This window comes from Nelusetta ayraudi, unplaced genomic scaffold (genome assembly GCF_046127955.1).
Source record: "Nelusetta ayraudi isolate G7.1 ecotype Tasmania unplaced genomic scaffold, CSIRO-AGI_Nayr_v1 ptg000059l, whole genome shotgun sequence".
NCBI classification, from domain to species: domain Eukaryota; kingdom Metazoa; phylum Chordata; class Actinopteri; order Tetraodontiformes; family Monacanthidae; genus Nelusetta; species Nelusetta ayraudi.
Window position 1 is genome coordinate 2,753,104 of NW_027466109.1, and position 18,428 is coordinate 2,771,531.

The 18,428-nt window shown below is 49.0% G+C and overlaps 1 protein-coding gene across 8 annotated transcripts in view; it reads right to left on the reverse strand.

Moving 5' to 3' along the window:
* Positions 1-18,428, reverse strand: part of celf5a (cugbp, Elav-like family member 5a) — a 180,917-nt gene continuing 162,489 nt past the window's right edge. For 5 of the 8 annotated variants that reach the window (XM_076039486.1, XM_076039482.1, XM_076039484.1 and 2 more), the window contains exons 8-12: positions 10,480-10,692; positions 9,527-9,619; positions 7,817-7,960; positions 3,424-3,587; positions 1-2,937 (exon numbers count right to left, since the gene is read on the reverse strand). In XM_076039486.1, the coding sequence (XP_075895601.1) occupies positions 3,460-3,587; positions 7,817-7,960; positions 9,527-9,619; positions 10,480-10,692 (578 nt within the window). In that variant the 3' untranslated portion in view covers positions 1-2,937; positions 3,424-3,459. The remainder of the gene's footprint in view (positions 2,938-3,423; positions 3,588-7,816; positions 7,961-9,526; positions 9,620-10,479; positions 10,693-18,428) is intronic. The other 3 variants (XM_076039488.1, XM_076039487.1, XM_076039483.1) reach the window with 1 other exon arrangement.

Sequence of the window (18,428 nt, forward strand, 5' to 3'; positions counted from 1 at the left end):
AAAAAAAAAAAAAAAAAAAAAAAAAGTAGAGAAAAACCCCATCCAGCTCACTCGCTGGTCGAAATCCCACAGGAGCAGTTTTTTTTTTTTTTGAGGGGGTTTATAAGGCCTTGTACGGCCCGGGGAAATATAGCGTACAGCATGGCTTCCTACATATGTGTGGAGCCGAAGAGAGAGCAAACCAACTCAGCTGGGGTGAACGCAAGCTGCCTTCCGGTGAATATTTATCAAATGTAACTTTTAGCTTCGAGACGCCACAGCCTCAAATGACCTTCCTCCCGCAGTGCACGATGCATGATCCCGTACTTCCCCTTAAAAGTCACATGTCTGTTCAAAAAGGGAAAAAAAATCCTGTGCACAATTCACCTCTGTGGATGTTCCGGATATGTCTGCACAATTTTTTGGCAATTCATTGAAGGGGAGTAAAGGCATGCCCCCCCTTCCCCTCTCTCCCCCCGCCCTTCCCGATACTGGTCATGTGAAGCTGAAGTGAAGCTCGGCCACTCGTCAGCAGCTCCTGTGGGGGGGTGCCGAGGTCCGCCGGCCGTCTCCTCCGACCGCGGAGGTGCGTGGAGGCCGAAGACCGAAGCGGCGCTGCGGTGTGTGCTGCTGTTTACAGTTCGGAGCGCTGATCACAGAGCCCGAGTCTCACAAGGTCCAGAGCAGAGGTGAGTCAACAAAAGGGGGCATGCTGGGAAAAGGAACTGCTCAGATTAAAAAAAGAAAAAAGAAAAAAAAAAAGAAAAGTAAATAAATAAATACAATAAGTAAAAAAAAAAAAAAAAAAACAGGGAAAACTGAATCTGAGCAAGAGATGGATTTAGATAAGAGAGTCATGAAGGGGCAGAGTTCATCTCGGACGCTCTGTGTTTTTCCCTCGCTACAGTACCACGCCGCCGCCGACCGCAGTTAATTAATCCCCAGGGAGGCTGCGTGATGTGCCACACTGTGCGCCTGCGACCGCCGCTAATGGCGAGCTGTCGCTCTGCCGAGGCGGCGGTGGCGGCAGCTGCAGCGGCTGCACTCACAGGCCTGCTGCTGTCTAATTGATGGATCATTTGGCCCTTAATTTGACCTGCGAAGGCGAGGCTAGCCATGCCGGGCCGGGCCGCCAGACCTGAATCTGGTACGCAGTGCGTGCACGGCTGATATTTCCGCCTCTCGACCCAACGACGGCAGAACCGTGGAGGTCGCGGCTCAGTGCCGCATTTTTTTTTGCACAATGAGGCGTCGGAAGGGAGCGGCTGGAGGTGGAGGGAGGTGGAGAAAAATGAACTCTGTCACTCAGTCAATCCATTGAAAATGCCAATGTGTAATTGATTGTGCATCTGCTGCCCCGCGGCGCCGGTCCCCCATCTGATCAATATTACCATTATCCTAATTATGCTGCAGGTCCCCCCCCCCGCCCCCGCCCGGCCGGTGGACCGATGGTCCCTATTAAGACGCCATAGACGCACCAGAGTGGCGAGGAGGACGGTCGCTGGCACCTGCTGGGAGGCAGCTGGAGGAACCGGAGGAGCCGCCCGCGATGGGCCTGATGGAAATATTTTACAGCCTCCGTCAGGCTCATTTGTATATTTTATTAAGCCGTTAGAGACGCCGCGCCGCTTTACTGCTGGCACATCGGGCTCGGGCCGGGGCGGCACTTGGAGCGCGCCGCTTTACGGTCAGATTAGCTGTAATATTGAGGCGTCGATGATTAGTCAGAATTTCCCCCCCTCCCCTCAGTCGTAGGGACGCGGTGGTGGACGGTTTGGCGTAGTCAGATGCACTTTGGAGCAGGAGCAGCAACAGCAGCAGCTGGAGCAGCTGGAGCAGTAGCAGCAGCAGCCAGGTTTTTCATGCAACAGAGTGAGAGGCCATTTGTTTTTGTCACTTTTGGCACCGGGAGACGTCCGAGATGAAACGCTGCCATCAAAGCAATGGGAGACAAATTAAAAATACAAGTTTGAACATGCCCAAATCGACTTCTAACCCCATATGCTACACCACTAACTTAGTATAGTTTTTTGTAATACATTTTTTTTTCCTGTTTTGCTTTAATATGTTCAAACCCCCAGAAGCTATAAATGTCAAAAGAAAAGAAAACCCTTTTCTTCTTCTTCTTCTTGTTCTTCTTCTTGTTCTTCTTGTTCTTCTTCTTTTTTTTCAACCTGAAGCTAGTATTTCTTCTTAAGTTTAAATTTTGTAATATTATTAGTAGTAGTCTGTAGTATTAGTATCATCAATACTATATATTACTGTTCAGAAGGATAAAAATGTTTGGTCCTTTGGTCCCTTAGGGGTGAGAGAGTTGCAGTTCTACTGTCGATAAAGGAAACCTCGGAGACCGCCGAGAGTCAAGAGTAGTTCTGCGCTTGCCGAGAGAGACGGTGAGAGAATACGAGAAAAAAGGGGAAAGAGAAAGAAAGTCTGTCAGTGGACGCACAGCAGAGCTCCTTTTCCTCCGCCGTGTTTCTTGATCTTCAAGTTTTAACCCTCATTTGTCCAGTACAGTAAAAGCCACAAGCGCCGCTTTCCTTATATATATGTGTATATAATATGTATATAGAAATCTATTTGTCGTTGCTGCTCTTTTGTTTGTAAGTTTGTTGCTTAATTAACAATTCAAGTCTCAACAAGAAAAAAAGTTCTGTTTTTTTTTCCCTCCCTCAGTCTCATCGCATCTTCTCCTCCGCTTCTTCTTGTCTTTCCTGCACTTTGCCATCTGTTGCTGTTAAGTCCCCCCCAGTGAAGCCTCCTCCTCCACCTCCGCTCTCATCTGCTGAAACCTACGTCTTCGTACGGAAATGCTGATATGTCTTCGAAAAACTCCTCGCGCGTCGATTCTTTTGTCGTTGTCGTCGTTGTCGTCGTCGTCGTCGTCGCCAGAACATGTTTTGCTCTCAAAGAAAAAAGTAGAACTCCTCCCAGACTTCTCCACGCGTCCTCTAAATCCTGAGAGATGGGCATCGAGAGAAGAGAGGAGAGAGAAAGGGCAATTTCAGATCTCACTGCTCATTAAATTGTCATTCCAAAGATCCGTTTCTTTAAACTTTGGACGGTCCAATATGGCTCCATTATATCAGCGTAATGGTCTGGAGAGAGCTCACCCACGCTGGCACACCAATCAATCTCCGTCAATCACCGGCATGACAGATTTTCCTATAATTAACACCCCATGCTGTGCTGCATATGAAATCGCCCCCTGTGGTTTCTGTAGGTCTTTTGGATGTGAGAGCGCCGCTAGACGCTACAATATTTACATTTACACGTGCGGCAGTAAAAGCGCCAAATCGATGCACAGCGCAAAACAAATTTACTCCCAAGATTCTCAGATTGATGTTTATTTTCAGCAGAATATATTCAGGTGTGTGTGTGTGTGTGTGTGTGTGTGTGTGTGTGTGTGTGTGTGTGTGTGTGTGTGTGTGAGTGAGTGAGTACCTGTGCTGCTGCAGTGAATACTGAAGGTAGGCTGTGTCAGTAGGGGCGACTGGCGTCCTTCGGTCTCTTTAGCTGGACTTTCAACCTCTTCATTCCGATCTGAAAGCCATTCATGGCCTGGATAGCTGCCTGTGCACTCGCAGGGTTGTCGAAGCTCACAAAGCCTGCGGACGCACACAAGGTTTTCCTAGCGTTACGGAGGGAATCCAAGAGGAGCGTGGAAGGAAACGGGGTCAACATGCGGGAGCACTAATGGGCGCGAAGACGCAATGTGGGCCGCCGCGGGACCACGGTGCTTCTCAGTACCTCTGACGGGGGCTAGATGGCGCTGCTGAGGCGAGAAGCGGCTCCCGGCGGCCCATTGGAACCCCACTGGGGTTGATATGGAAAAACATTGAGCACCTCGCCACAGCGAGGAGTCGAGCTCAGAGCACCCGGGGACGGCGGCGCTCACGTGGAGAGGCGCTGACACCAGCCATCTGTCTCGACAGCCTTTACAGGTCAAACACTCCCCCATGTGGCCCCGCCGCACAACAACACCAGACATAACATGGTAATAAACGCTCCGATCAGTGAACCTGCGACACCGAGCTCCAGGTGCAAATGCTGGCACAAAAAATGTTAGCCGCAATTGGTGTCACTATGTATGTATGTATATACATACTGTGTATGTATATATATATATGTATATATGTATATGCTGCAGCATACATATGCATATGTATGTGTGTATATATGTATATATATATATATATATATATATATATATATACACACATACATATATGTATATATACATATATATATGTATATGTATGTATGTATGTATGTATGTATGTATGTATATAGGTATTTATACGTACCCATGCATGTATATATGCTGAATATTTGTTTTGAACAACATATAAGAGTTCAGCACCGTAAGGTTGCAACAATACAGGACTATCTTTTTCCCTTTACCAGTTCCTCTGCAACTCCTCGTCACAGCTGCAACATCTAAAATAGCTCCGTGTGCGGCAGGGAAACTGTCACAAGGCATCACTTGTGTGATGTCTCCTCGCTGACAGCTTTTGTCTGGCAGTGATGTTACATCAAGCTGCTCTGCCGCCCTCCCCTCGTCCCCCCACCGAGGCGCAAGACAAGACAGAACTCTCAAGGTCAAGAGTAACAGTGCCAGCGGACGCAGCAAGGGATGCACTTTGTAAAAATAAGAAAGTTACAAATCATTTATCATGATGACACCGTGTCGGAGGTGCTGGTAATGAGGGGAGGAGGGGGAAAAAAAAAAAAAAAAAAGGATCTCGGGAACTTTAACAAGTCTGTCTGGTGCTCTTTATGAGACAGAAATGTATTTTTACCCCTCTCCTCCGCTGTTTATTGCAGTTTCGTACTTAAACGATGTATTATTCATAATCATCTATATTTCCCCATTTCCAAATGCAGAGAGTGAGACAGATATATATAATTCTCACAAGAGCCTTAAAACTGTAGCTGCACAGCCTATAGAACGTGACAGTGCCCATATTATACCCATTTTCAGGCTGCTTTTAAACTCACCCTGCACTCCAGGGGAGCAGCTGCATGGTTCATTATCCCCAAACTCTCTGGATGTCCAGAAAGCAGCATATTTAGCCCTCTGTTTATAGCCTCCTGCAAAAGTGCTTTTGGCTTCCTGCTAAAAACAAGGCGGTTGTGAGCTGGTCAGAGAGGCTGGGACCAAACACTTGGCTGGAGGGGCATCAATGCCCTCGGTGACATCACAAAGGGCTGAGTTCCAGAACCGTGTCTTTCAAGCACACTTTCTGAGAGTTAAGAAAAAAAACAAAAACAGACTCGTTCTCATTTTCTGGGAGTTCACTGACAGTATCATTGCTGGAAAGCACAGAGTTTTGCATAACGGGGGGACTTATACTACTGTCGCTAACACAAACAAGACACTACAAGGTTTGGCAAATGAGCGTTTGGCACGTTGTTGGAAAACAAAGCACCAATCTGTCAAGGGGATTACAAGAGCAGATTTCGGTCCATTTATAATCAGAAAGAAAAATATCAGAAAACAAATAAAACTTTCTCATATTCCTCTGCTCGGAAAGCTCTTTGACATCGCCAGAAAAGCCCCAGCAGGAGCGGAGGAGTCACGTGCGCATGAGTCAGACGCAGGAGCGACAAGAGCCACTGATTACAAAGAGACCATGTGTGTGTCACACACACGTACGCACAACACGCTTCGCAGAGCCTTTACCCATGATGCACCCCTCCCCAAATCCACGCTGGACTTCCTGTTTTCATCGTGTATCTAAAAAAAAAAAAAAAAAAAAATAGAGCCTGGAGGACTCAGTGACCAGAAACTGCAGTGGAGTGTGTCTCCGCTTGATGCGCTCCCCCGTGTGTGCGCTGTCATTAGGAAGAGTCGATGACCCGTGAAAAGCAGCAGGAGTCTCTCCACGTCCACGGCCACCTGGGAGAGACGCGCCTGCCCTGGCTGCCTGGCTGCGGCTCGGCCCATTAGGGCGACTTCTGGGCAGCGCCGAGGAAGGGCTGAGGCAAACACCGAGGGTGGTGGCGGTGGCGCAGGAGGAGGAGCGGAGGGGAGGGCCACCAACCGAAACCTGCCATCAGGTTGATTAACCCGTTCGCTGCTGATGGAGACGTGAGCAGGGAGTCCCTGTCACGCGTTCCCGCCATCAATCCCGGTTTATCCCCTCTTTCTCCCGCCGCGATTAATTACACCGGCGGGGCTGCCTCCTTCCCCGGGCCTGACATTATGTTGTAAATGCATAGTGTACATGTCAATAGCGCAAATAGCTCTTCTTTCATGAATTTATATGTTATTAAGTCCCCCCAGGGAGAGCGATGCCGATCAATTTGGCCCTGGGCTTCCGCCGCCGTTCGCCGAAGTGAAAACAAACGCTGATCCATAATTGTCCTTTGCCTTTCTCCATCACACATATTCCCCCACCAACCCACACACACACACACACACTCATACAACAACACCACCCCGCCCACCGCCTCTCCACGGCCTCCTCAAAGTTTGTCCAAGCCCCGTGGCTTGTTGCTGCCCCCCCCGCCTCTGTGTGTGTGTGTGTGTGTGTGTGTGCTGGTGGAGCTAAATGGGCGGGGAGGCCTGTGAGGTGTGTATGTGTGTAGGATATTGACAGATATTTGGGGTTACGGAACGGTGACGTGGATGCTGATCCAGCAGCACCTGAAGGTTTCCAGGTCACGCAGCTGCCAAACAGCAACAAGGACGAGACCCACCCACCCCCTCCAAACACACACGCACACACACACACACACACAAACACACACACACACACACACACACACACACACACACACACACACACACACACACACACACACACACACACACACACACACACACATACACAAACACAAACACAAACACACATCGACTGACGATGCGGCTTGTTTGACTACAATGTATTCAGGACGTTTTTTTTTTTTTTTGCCCCCTCCTCCCCATCGTGCTCCTTACAACCAGTGCCAAAAAACAACATCAGTCATCAAGATGTAAATTCAGGTCAGTCACTTGGAGGAAAGATCATTCAATCCCGTCAAACGGCATCCACATCTGAGGCAGCTGAACAAACGTTTTCCAGGTCTTTCCCCCCCCCCCATTCTTTTAAAACCGTAGAGGCCGTGCTCAAATTTGGAAGTACCTGCAAAATGTATTTTTATTACCATGAACATGGCATTTTTGAAGCCGGAATATCCTACTTTTTGAAACTGGAGTCCGAATCTCCAAACACTTCTGTGTTTACACACTTTACCCATTTTCTTTGGGAAGCAGCGCCTCCTATTGGCCGTTCCATCTTCTTCTCCTTCTGGTCTTTGTTTCAATGATTATATATTCAATGTAGTTCCTGAATACACTGAATTCATTGTAATCGTACAGACATATTTTTTTGTCTGGTGTGTGTCTTTGGCAGCGACACCATCGCCACCAACAGGCCTGGAGTGTGAACTGCAGCATTTCTGCACCTCTTAATACAGTGCTGCGTTGATGGTAAATGTCTTTTTTTCTTTCTTTCTTTTTTAATAATTGATTATTCTGTCTGCTGTGCCGTCTTGCTTTAAAACTTGAAAAGATTTGCCAAACTGTGACCAGCAATGTTAAGTTTTGCACCTCAGCTGTGAGTTTTTGCACGACACCCACAAAGTGTCTGAATGCTTTGGGATAAACGCGACGCAGGGCAGTTCTCCGACCGCCAAAACTTTTCTCCTTTCTGTGCAACACTTATGAAAGTAAGTAGCTGCATTTCTCTTACTGAGACGTGAACGCTTTGTCATCTCTGCGTCGGCAGCTAAGGAGATATGAAGAGAAATGAGTTTGAATTGTATGCCCGAGTAGCAGAGACTCACTCACCGAAGCACTTGCTCTGGTTTGTCGCCCGGTCCATGAAGACCTTCGAGGAGATGACGGTGCCAAAGGGCAGAAACATCTGCATGAGCTCATTGTCTCCGAACTCCTGCGGCAGGTGGTAGATGAACAGGTTACAGCCCTCGGGACCTGGATGCGGAGGCGGGGGGGAGGGGGGGAGAGAGCGGGAGCCGTTCATTTGTCATCCCCATCCAACGCACTCTTTTGGCGTCAGCTAAATCAAGATAAGTGGAAATAGATTTTTCCCCCGGACGGCGACGTTATCAGCGATAAAACATAACTCGTCCTAAACGCATGAGTCCGACCGGTCCGACTGACGGCACACAGCCCGGGCTCGAAAGCGTTTATTTACATTTGGGGAGATCTTGCAGATTGAACATGAGAGAGTAAATCTAGATTATCTGGATTCTGCCAGATTCTCCAACCAGCGACTATCAGCGTTGACATCGATGTAAGACACATCCTGCCCCACTTATTTTTTCTTTTAATAACAAAGTTTAGTAAGAAGTGTTCCACTCCTCCCGGCGCAGCCAGTGATGGATTTGCAGCCTCACTGGATGACCTGTGATAACGGCAGGCAGGAATGTGAGGATGAGAGCTGTTACAGCTCCTCCAAGTCTAGATTTGACTCTGGGAACCTCTGCCTCTCTGTTACTGCTCCATAATTTATGGCAACAATATTGTACACTTTATTACACTATTGTTTTGTTGTGTGTCGTTTTGTTTAGTTCAGACATGCACACACAAGCATGGCTTAAACTACTGTTTCTGCATTTTGGTACATCTAATACTAATCAGAACATCTCTGCATACAGTTGCTGCCACTTTGCTGCAGATATCGCCTGCTTTGAATCCAGGATCTTTTTAAACAATCCTTTTTTTAATCTCTTCTTATATAATGTGATTTTCTCTTAATGTTGCCTGTAGCTCATTTTCTTACTTTCTTTCCTTCATAAAATGTACATTTGCCACCATTTCCTCCGACCCCACGGCGTTGAAATCCTTCCTGTGCTTGCGCTCCCTCCTGCTCCAAGTGTAAACTCTCTGCCACCCAACAAACCCTCAGTCTGCTCGGGTTAGCAGACATTTTAGCGATCTCCACTTGGAATCTCAGTAAATCAGGCCCTTTGTGTCAGAGAGTATTATTAAAGCTCCACATTTCAGTACAGGCCCAATAAGAACAGAAATACTGCCGCCGATTGACTGCAAATTACCACTTCATTGGAACTGGTATGAATTACTGCAGTGTGAACTCTCAGCAGGTGAGCGTATCGTGCATTTTTATCGGGGTGCAAAAACTGCCACATTAGCACTCTTCCATCATTTTTTTTCTTCTTGACTATTTCATTGGATTTAATATTTAATCAAGGGTTGATTCACCACTTCTGTCATACTCGCCAGATATGTAAAAAAAAAAACCACAGCACGTCGTTGATGAGCATATATATATTCAATTTAAGCTGTTCACTGTAAAACAGTCATGCTCCAGCTTAAATATCTACACTGGTCCACGCTGCCGTTTTAATCAATTTCTTAATTACAGAGAAAGAGACGTGTACAGAGGCAACTTTCACATCCTTCATACATGTGTCGCCCCGGAATGAGGTGAGCGCATTAGCTCCCCCCCACCTCCTTTGTGTGTCTATTACACAGGGTGAGGTGCGTGAAGTGTATAAAGTAATAATGTTCTCTCACCCTCACCTTCTCTCTGCTGCTGCTGCTGGATGACCTGGGGTGGCTGGGGCAGCGTCTGGCCAATGGGAGTCAGCGTGGTGGCTGGGTAGATCGCTGAGGATGGGGGGAGGGGCGGAGGGGGAAGGAGGGAAGCGGGGAACAGCGGGAGGGAGAAATAAAACGGAGCGGGGGAAACGGGCAGAGAGAGAGAGAGAACGGTGTCAAGGATGCCTGAGGTCAAACACGCAGGTACAACACATGTCATCAAAGGCTCTCTGATGTTCGGCTGCGAGGCGCAAAACCCAACTCCATCCGAACGTGCACATGCCGTGCACTTTAAAGGCTCCCGATTTGGCAAAAAAAAAAAAAAAAATCTGTCCACCAATATTTTTCAGGAATTATGTTTCTCTAACCTGCTTCTTCTGAAAAAAACAAACAAAAAACAGTCAAATAAATCGACCTTTTGTGATGTCACAACAGGGATCAATGCCATCCCCTAGATTAGTGACAGCACATAGGTTGGTCATTGTTCGTTGTCTCTGAGACCACCATGATGTTGCCTTATTTTTGTCCCGTCCTGCATTTCCATTACTTTATCCAAGTTTCAGAGGATAGGAATCAACGTGGCACTTAGATCTGCCAGATTAGCGACAAGTTCTGCTACTGTGTGCCAGCTGTCACATTCTTGGTTTTGCATCTTTATAGACGTGCGTCAGATCTAACAAAGCAACAAAGGCCCAGTGGTTTGACAGGAGGCTGTAAACAGAGGGCTAAATAAATCTGGAGATATGTCTATGGGATGATGAACCATTCGGATGGATGCTACCCCACCAGAGTCCAGGAAGTAGAAGAAGAACAAATGATCTGAAAAATGTGTGCGATATGGGAGCCATTCAACATTTAGTGTTTTTGCCCGGAACCAGAGCGGCAGAGTAGTAAACATGGTAGTAAACAGAGGCTGCCAGTCCCCACACCTGTGTACTGCTGCACCCCGGTGAAGGCTTGCTGGAGGGTGTCGGCCGCCGTGGGGCTCTGGGTGGAGTAGGGCGGCAGGCCGTTGGTGTACATCGTCTCCACGGCCGGGTGTCCGTTAGGCTGATGCGGGATGCCGGTGAAGCCGTTGACGATGGGCGTGACGATGCTGGGCACGGCGGAGGTGGTGATGTTGGCTGGCGGAGAACTGAGGCCTGGCGGGAGATTGAGAAAAGAAAAGAAAACAAAAAAGGTTCACTGCAACCGAATCGACGCAGCACAACATCATCTGCACCGCACCGTGGAGACCTAGGGTATGAGAAAAAAAGTAATGAAAGCACACGCAGGCAGATGTTTTCTGATTGTAAACAAAGGGGGGAGAAAAAAGAAAAAGAAAACACAACTTGGGGCACATCCCAGCGGGCAAGCGCACATCACATGCACGCTCGCGCAAAATAAAGGTCGTTTGCGGACGTCGCGCTCAAAGGCGGGAGCCGCGGGCGGCGTGGTGCGGCGTCGCCTCCTGCAGGAGGGCTGCGGCATTCAAAAAAAAAAAAAAAAAAAGTCAACCTGTGAAAAATGAGCCCGTCCGCAGTGTTTGCGCGATACCCTGCCGGCTCCCACCGCTCGAGATGATGAAACCTCGATGCAACTTCAGAGAGAGAGAGGGAGAGAGGGAGAGAGAGAGAGATGGGAAAAAAAAGGAAGGGTAAAAAAAAAAAAAAAAAGGAGATCCGGAGCCCAAATGTAAGGAGATTACAGCAGGGTGGGTTCACTCGGGTTCGCAGGTAGGAAGGAAAAAAAATAAATAAAAAATATGCTTCACAAACACAACAAAAGATGCAGCTCTTACTTTTATACATCATAAAAAAAAGACAAAATAACAACAGCCGGCGCCGCTTGAAAAACGGGGCGGGTCGCGACACATTGTGTTGTGGTACGCGGCTGACGGGCGCTCGCAGGGAGGCTTCATGAGTGGCGCTGAAATTGGATGCTCCCTGTCCTCTCCCATTCAGCGCCTTTTAAAAAGGACCCTCCTTTGAAAAGTGTTTCCAATTATGCCGGGAACATCAAAGTGCCCATTTTGAGCAGAATCTCACTGCGTGATGGTCTCTCTCTCTCTCTAAAAGGGCCCCCGTGCCGCGGCGAGGCATCCGAGCCCGCTGAAGTACGACTCCCCCGAGGACCACCTCTCAATCTGGGAGCCACCTCGGCCCCTGATTGGACGGGAGGGCCGCGGGTTGTCACGGAAACCCTCCGGCGTGCCATATCCTGGCAATCTGGCGGCGCGAGTTGAAGGAGCTCCTGCGAGAGGCTCGTCCAGATTGAGTAAACAATCGCCATCCGCAGTCGAAATTTTTCCTTGGGGGGGGGGGAGGGCGCAGGGTGAGATCATGACTCACACAGGGGAGGCAGTGAGTAGATACCTGAAATGACTACATGACTGTTTTTATGATTTTTACTGTCACCGAAGCTGTTTGTATTTATGAACTGTTTTCAGGGTGACCTTAGAACAGTCGGCCTGTCTCCACTGAATCAACCAGCAATTGGAGGACAGTGAATCTTCACCCATGTTGATATTAATATTAGTAAACCTATATCAGCTTGTTCCCACTGCCCTAGGATTAGTATTACATTATACTTCTTTGTTTCCAAAATCGAATCATCAAGTCAGAAATACATTACGCCTCGTTCAGACTGCCAGCCCAAATCTGATTTTTAGCCAATCCAGATTGAAACCGGATGGCTACTTTTGTAGTCTGAACAGTCACAAATCACGTGAAATCCGATTTCGCAGACAGAAGAAGTAGAAAACAGTAGTCCCTGGACAGAGGAGGAAACTCATTGGCTCATCAGTCTGTGGGGAGACACAGTAGCTCCATTCAAGCCAAGCTCCAGGGCATGTATTGCAACAAGTGCCGCAATTATATGACGTCACACACTACACGCTGCACTGGACGGCGCCTCCGCTCCGACGTCGTTGCTACAGCAACCTGTCAGATGGGTCCGTCATGTGGTCCAGTCTGAACAGAGCAAGATCCCATTTGGACACTTGCTAAAAACAGTGTGGACGGTCAGCCCTGAAAATCAGAATTGAGGAAGGATCAGATTCACCTGCAGTCTGAACGCAGTCTGAATACATATATGACAGATATGACTTGAGATGCTGTAGTGCAGTGTTGAGCACAGACCCTGCTGGCCATCACGTAGCTCTGCCCCCCAGGGTTTCAGAGATTTACGTCCATGTGAGTTCGAAACGTGCTGCACATGACCCACTGCCGTCCACACGTCCGTATGGAATCGTCTCCTCTTTACCTACACTTATTACCCCCCCCCCCCCTTCCCCCCCCCCCCCCACACACACACACACACACAAAATCCCCTCCTCCTTTTCTCTCCTTGCCTCAGCATTTAAGTCATGAGGAAGGCTGACAAGCCTGGCAGGCAACCGCAATGACCAGGGGTGGTGGTGGTGGTGATGGGTTGGGGAAGGTTGGAGGTCCAGCGAGAGCTGTTGCACTGGTTTCTTCTCCTTCTTCTTCTCCTTCTCCCTCTGCACGATCGCTCGGCTTTCCCCTCCGAGCCGTGATGAATTAGACTGCAGCTTCAGCCCATTCTGCTCCCGGGGACCCATGAGACCCGCCGCTACTATTTCTTTTTACTGAAGGGGCCAGAGACAGGCAGTCTAGCTCGGGCCACACGCACTCTGCTGTAGCGCCAGATAATGCACCCTCTCCATCATCAGGCAAATTCATTTTCCCTGGGCTTAGCTGCTGCTGCTACTGTGGGAGTCGGCGTCTGCCGTGTGAGCGCGTGGCAGTGATAGCGGCGGTCGGTCGGTCGGTCGGCGGGAGTGCTGCTGGACTCCTTACATGCATAAAGCTGTGGGTGGTCGGCTGTTGACATCCATTGTAGAAAATATAAATGCACACGGCAGAGGAACCGCGCCGCTCAGGTCATTACGCCCCGAGGTGACACGGACGTTGAATAAGCACGATAATTAAGACGGGGAAATAAAAGCTGGGCAAATTTGGGGGGGGGGGGGGGGGGGGTGTATTAAAATAACTGAGCTGCTCAAAACACAAAAAGGTCAAAAGCAGCAACGTGGCTTTGTCACCTTCTACAACGAGCATCGTGGCCGAGAAAACTCTCCTGTCAGGAGAGACGGGAGCGTCTCCGACCCTCCGCCCCACCACCACCACCACCACAATTCTCTCAGCTAAATAATACCCAGGCATTTTTATTTTATACCTCAGTGGACACGTGCAGCGGTTGTTGCATTGTGCAGGGAAATTACATTCAGAGCCAGTTTACGATGCAACGCATGAGGACGCTGGAACGCGTGTGGCCCCCATCGTGGGGACTGTGTGTGTGTGTGTGTGTGTGTGTGTGTGTGTGTGTGTGTGTGTGTGTGTGTGTCGGGGGTGGGGTGGGGTGTGGCCACGCTGCCCCGTAATAGGATGTTATTTCCCACTCTGGCTTGTCTGAATGGAGATTTTGGAGACAGGCGTTTACATACATATTCTATCCAGCCACAGCTCTCGACTATCTGTCCCCCCCACTTGTATTACCAGGAGAAAGACGTGCGACCTGCCAGGCCCAAAATTCATATTTATCTTCTAGCTTGGTTCTTTTTTTTTCTCAGAGTGGAAAACCCATGATTTGCTCCTCGCAGTGATTACTTTACTGAAAGAAGCCTCGACAAGCGACAGAAGTATTTATTATGCTAATTATACATTTAAATCAACGGCGAATGCTAAACCCAAAGTGGAGAGTGCTGTCATTACCGGCGCGAGGGCCGTCTCTCACAGGAGTGCGTGCGATAAGCGTTAAAAAAAAGGAGAAGAACGGGAAAAAAAGGCGGGGAGAAAAGATGCTTTCATCCAGCTGATTTAAAATGTGGTGTATTTAAACTCAAAGAGCATGAAAAGGAGAAAAAAAATACCCATCTGGTCCTTAAAGTTGTGAATAATAAATGTGGGTACGGGGAAGGACATCTTTTTTCAAAAAGAAGAGGGAAAACGGAGCTGGGAAAGTGGCTCGGCAGTTGGCAAACGCACTGTGTCCTTCATGTGGAGATACTTGGCTCTCACATCATCAAACGGCAAGACAAGCCAGTCACAGCAGTGCGTTGGAGCAGCGTCTCCAGGGGCCCCAATGCACCGGCGACGAATCCTTCAAAACTCCAGAGTCCTTTTACTGACTCGTGACTCACGGTTCCTATAGTCTGTGCCAACTGCTACCGCTAGCTAGCTAGCTGGCTGGTTGGCTAGGGCAAGAGACTCTTGGGTTCTCAAAGGAGGAGCCCTCTGCAGTTAGCTAGCGAGCTAACTTTCTTTGTGCACAATGATTTTCATCTTTTCCTATATCAAGTGGTTCCTGTTGTTTTAACGGTGTGAGTCAGTGGGTGGACCTTGTGTGCACATATGGAATTCCAAGCACTTGACTGAGTGACTCGAGTGATTCAAACACCTGATTCTCTTTGTGTGACACATCATATCATAATAATAAGAAAAAAATCCCAAAACAAAACAACTCATTAATATATGATATAAATATATGATATACCCCAGTCAGTGTCGCCACTGGAATGTCTCTATTGGATGGATTGGAAATGGCAAAAAGTGGATCAGCGCATCTCGCATTGATTGTATCAATTGATCACGAGACCAGAGGGAAGCTCGCACAGTATTGCTTTCAACATGGAATTCTAATTCAGTCATGAGCGCTAACACTTTTTAGTGCTGCTTGTTTTCAGTTGCTCTGTTTTGTATATCAGGCATTGATCACGTGATCAAGAGTGAAACGTGCTCTGCGCGTTTCGACCCGCCGCCACCTTCCTCTAATCCGCAGCACAGGCCCGGAATACAGTTTGTTTTTCCCTCTTCTCTCTCCGGAGAGCAGGAAGTCTTCCTGCAGCGCCCGCCGCCTCTCTTGGAGGAATATATAGTGAATAGGATCAGTGTGTCACACAGCTCATTAGCGCGCTGGCGTTTGTCACCGCGGCAGTCTTCAGCGTTAATTGTGTAACCCTGCTCGGATGCGTGCTGGTGGGAGGAGGGAGGGGGGGAGGGAGGCTGGGAGGAGGGGGGGAAGGGTATGCTCTCTCTCTCTCTCTCTTTCTCCCACTCTCTCTCTCTCTCTCTCTCCGGCTGCGGAGCATCTGCAGTGTATTTGCCGTAATATGTACTTGAGCATGTTCGTCGGCAGCGCCGAGGCGGCGGCACGCAACAGAACATTAGAGGGACTTTGATTACACACTTCTCACATCTTAACAAAGCATCCTTGACACGCCGCACACACGCACACACACACACGCACACACACACACACACACACACACACACACACACACACACACACCCGGCAGGAGCCGCATCTCGCCAGTTTCCTCTCCTCCCCCGGACCCCCTTTATCTCCGCATCTCCCGCTTCCTGCTCTCCCACTTCTCCCTCGCTCCATCCCTCCCTCCCTCCATCTCGTTGTTTTCTTCCCTCTCTCTTTTTTTTCCTGTCTCCAACTTTTCTTTTTTTTTATTTTCTCGCGCCGGCGCTCGGGGAGCCGCACCTGGCGAACATTATTTTCAAAAAGCATCATCATGCATCATTGTAAGGATACATGCGCTAATCAGCCGTGCCATCTGGCAAACTGCTTATGCGCCATCGAGCTTAAATGCCCTGCATCTGTTGATCGAACGGATGTCTCATTGTTTTCGGTTGTCGCACCCTTAACCTCTGAGCGCCTCTTCCACCTCCTCCCCCCTCCCGGCCCACCCCGCCGCCGTAACTAACTGTCGCGTTGTGCGTTGCAGAGGTGAAAGCGAACATTTGGAGGGAGTGGGGGGAGAATTAATGTCCGATGTTTAGCTCGAGCGGCAGCGGCGTTGTTTCAAAAATTAAGTCGGCTTAATGAGCTTTATGTTAATGCAAACAGGGAGGAGGGGGGGAAAGTGCCTTGCCATCAAATAGCAATTACTCCCATTTTTTTTCCCCAAAGAAGGCCGGATTAAAAGTAATTCCTAACCTCGTCGCGTTTGACGCATCTGAACATCACTCACGCCTGTCAGACGTCGGAGTGTATGGATTTGTTTGGAGGTGGAATTCTGCTGATGAAACGGCCCGACAACTTTGGCCGACGGCGCGGGGGGAGGCGGGGGCGGTTTGGAGGGGGGGGCGAGGGGGTGGGAACTCGGCTTCCACACCCTTTAAACAGACTCCGATATCGCGATGAATTATTTCACCGACTCGTGGCAGACGTCTTCCACCCTCTGAGTAATGTCAGAGTCTCTTGCCCTACTTATGCAGACAGCCCAGCCAGCGGTGTTATGCATTCCTTCAATGAAACCTAAATAAGTGAGAAGCGTGAGAAGGGAACTGAAGGGGAGCTGCAGCAGCAGCAGCAGCAGCAGCAGCAGCAGCAGCAGCAGCGGCGGCAGCAGCAGGCCGGAGCACCGCTGCAGAGAGCCGTCTGCTCGTCTTAATGAATGACGAAGGGGGAAAAATAGAACATTTAATATTCACGGCAGACCTTGAAAATTCAATGAACGCCACGATTTCTCGCCGGCAATAATATCACATTCACTCTCGCAAGGCGAGCGGCTGAGTGGAGCTTTTTGCACAGCGGGGAGACGCTTCACAAACATCTGATTCACAGAATTAGTCGGAGCCCTTTTCCCCCCCCACCCCTCCTCCTCTCGCATTCGCCGTGTGTCTGTAAAAGCAGTGAAAAGCGTGTTGGCACCGTCGTCCTTGCAAACTTTGCAAAAATATCGCCAATCGGCCGGCGACGGGAGAGGCGATTCTTTTCACTGACTCACGTCTGAAAGTGAGTCACTCTCTGAGGATCTGTGTGGTGTAAAGACAAGACTAGTGATGCACCAATAGAAGTACGAGTACTTGCATTCCAGTACTCACTGATAACGAGTAGTACTCAATAAGTACTACACATTACGAATTAATGTGTAATTACTTTGTTTGTTTGTTTTATTTTTTTCCATAGATGTTCTGTAATTTGACCAACATTCCTCAGCATGTTTTCTGGAACAGGGCGACTGTCTAAGTTTCACTTACAGTGCCGCAGTACAAACACAAATTTGCTCATCGTATCATACATATACAACTGGTATCCCTGTCGTGGTATAGGCCGTATTTTACGAGAACGGGTCGAACGGCCAACCCCGGCATCGGTACTAGAAAAAAAACGGACAAGTTTGCTTTTCAGTGTCCGTCACTGATTTTTTTGGGATCATCTCCAGAGCGTCGGAACACTGACGCGCAGCACAAAAGCCGCACGTGATTTCGCGCGGGGGCGCCTCTTCTTTCATCACTATCACTCTGCCGAGAACCCCCCCCCCCCACACACACACACACAGAAAGAACCGACTTGCCGCGCTGTCACTTCTTTGGACGTCAAAATAAGAGGCTTCTCAGCAAGACTGAGCCGCAGTCCTTTAATCACAGCCTCTGATTGATTATCGCCGCCCAAAAGTGCAAACTTTGCACTGAAAACATGAATATTTGACAAATGAGCCTCGCCCCCCTGCAGATGTATCCCCACTTCCCCTCCCCCCACGTTTAAAAAATGATCACAGATGTGCGACGCATGTGCGGAGCGCGTGTTGAAATCCGCACACGTGCAATTAGCAGAGACCCTTTTGTCGTTAGCGCGAGCGCGCGGATCGCCGCCACTGAAGTCACGTGGATTAAAGAGCAGAAGCTGCACCGTTTCTCTGCGTCTGCGTTTAAAAGCGAGCGAAGCGGAGCGGAACAGAGCAGCTAGTTAGGAGAATATTTCTCCGCTCACACAGGAAGCAGCGAGCGAGCGGAGTCGGCTTCTTCCTGCGATGGCCTTAAAGAAATCCTAAAATAGGCGCCGTTTGCTTTGATGGCGGCGCTACCTCTCGCACTGATTGGCTTAAAGTTACCAAAGTCGTCACCTTTAGAGAGAGCGA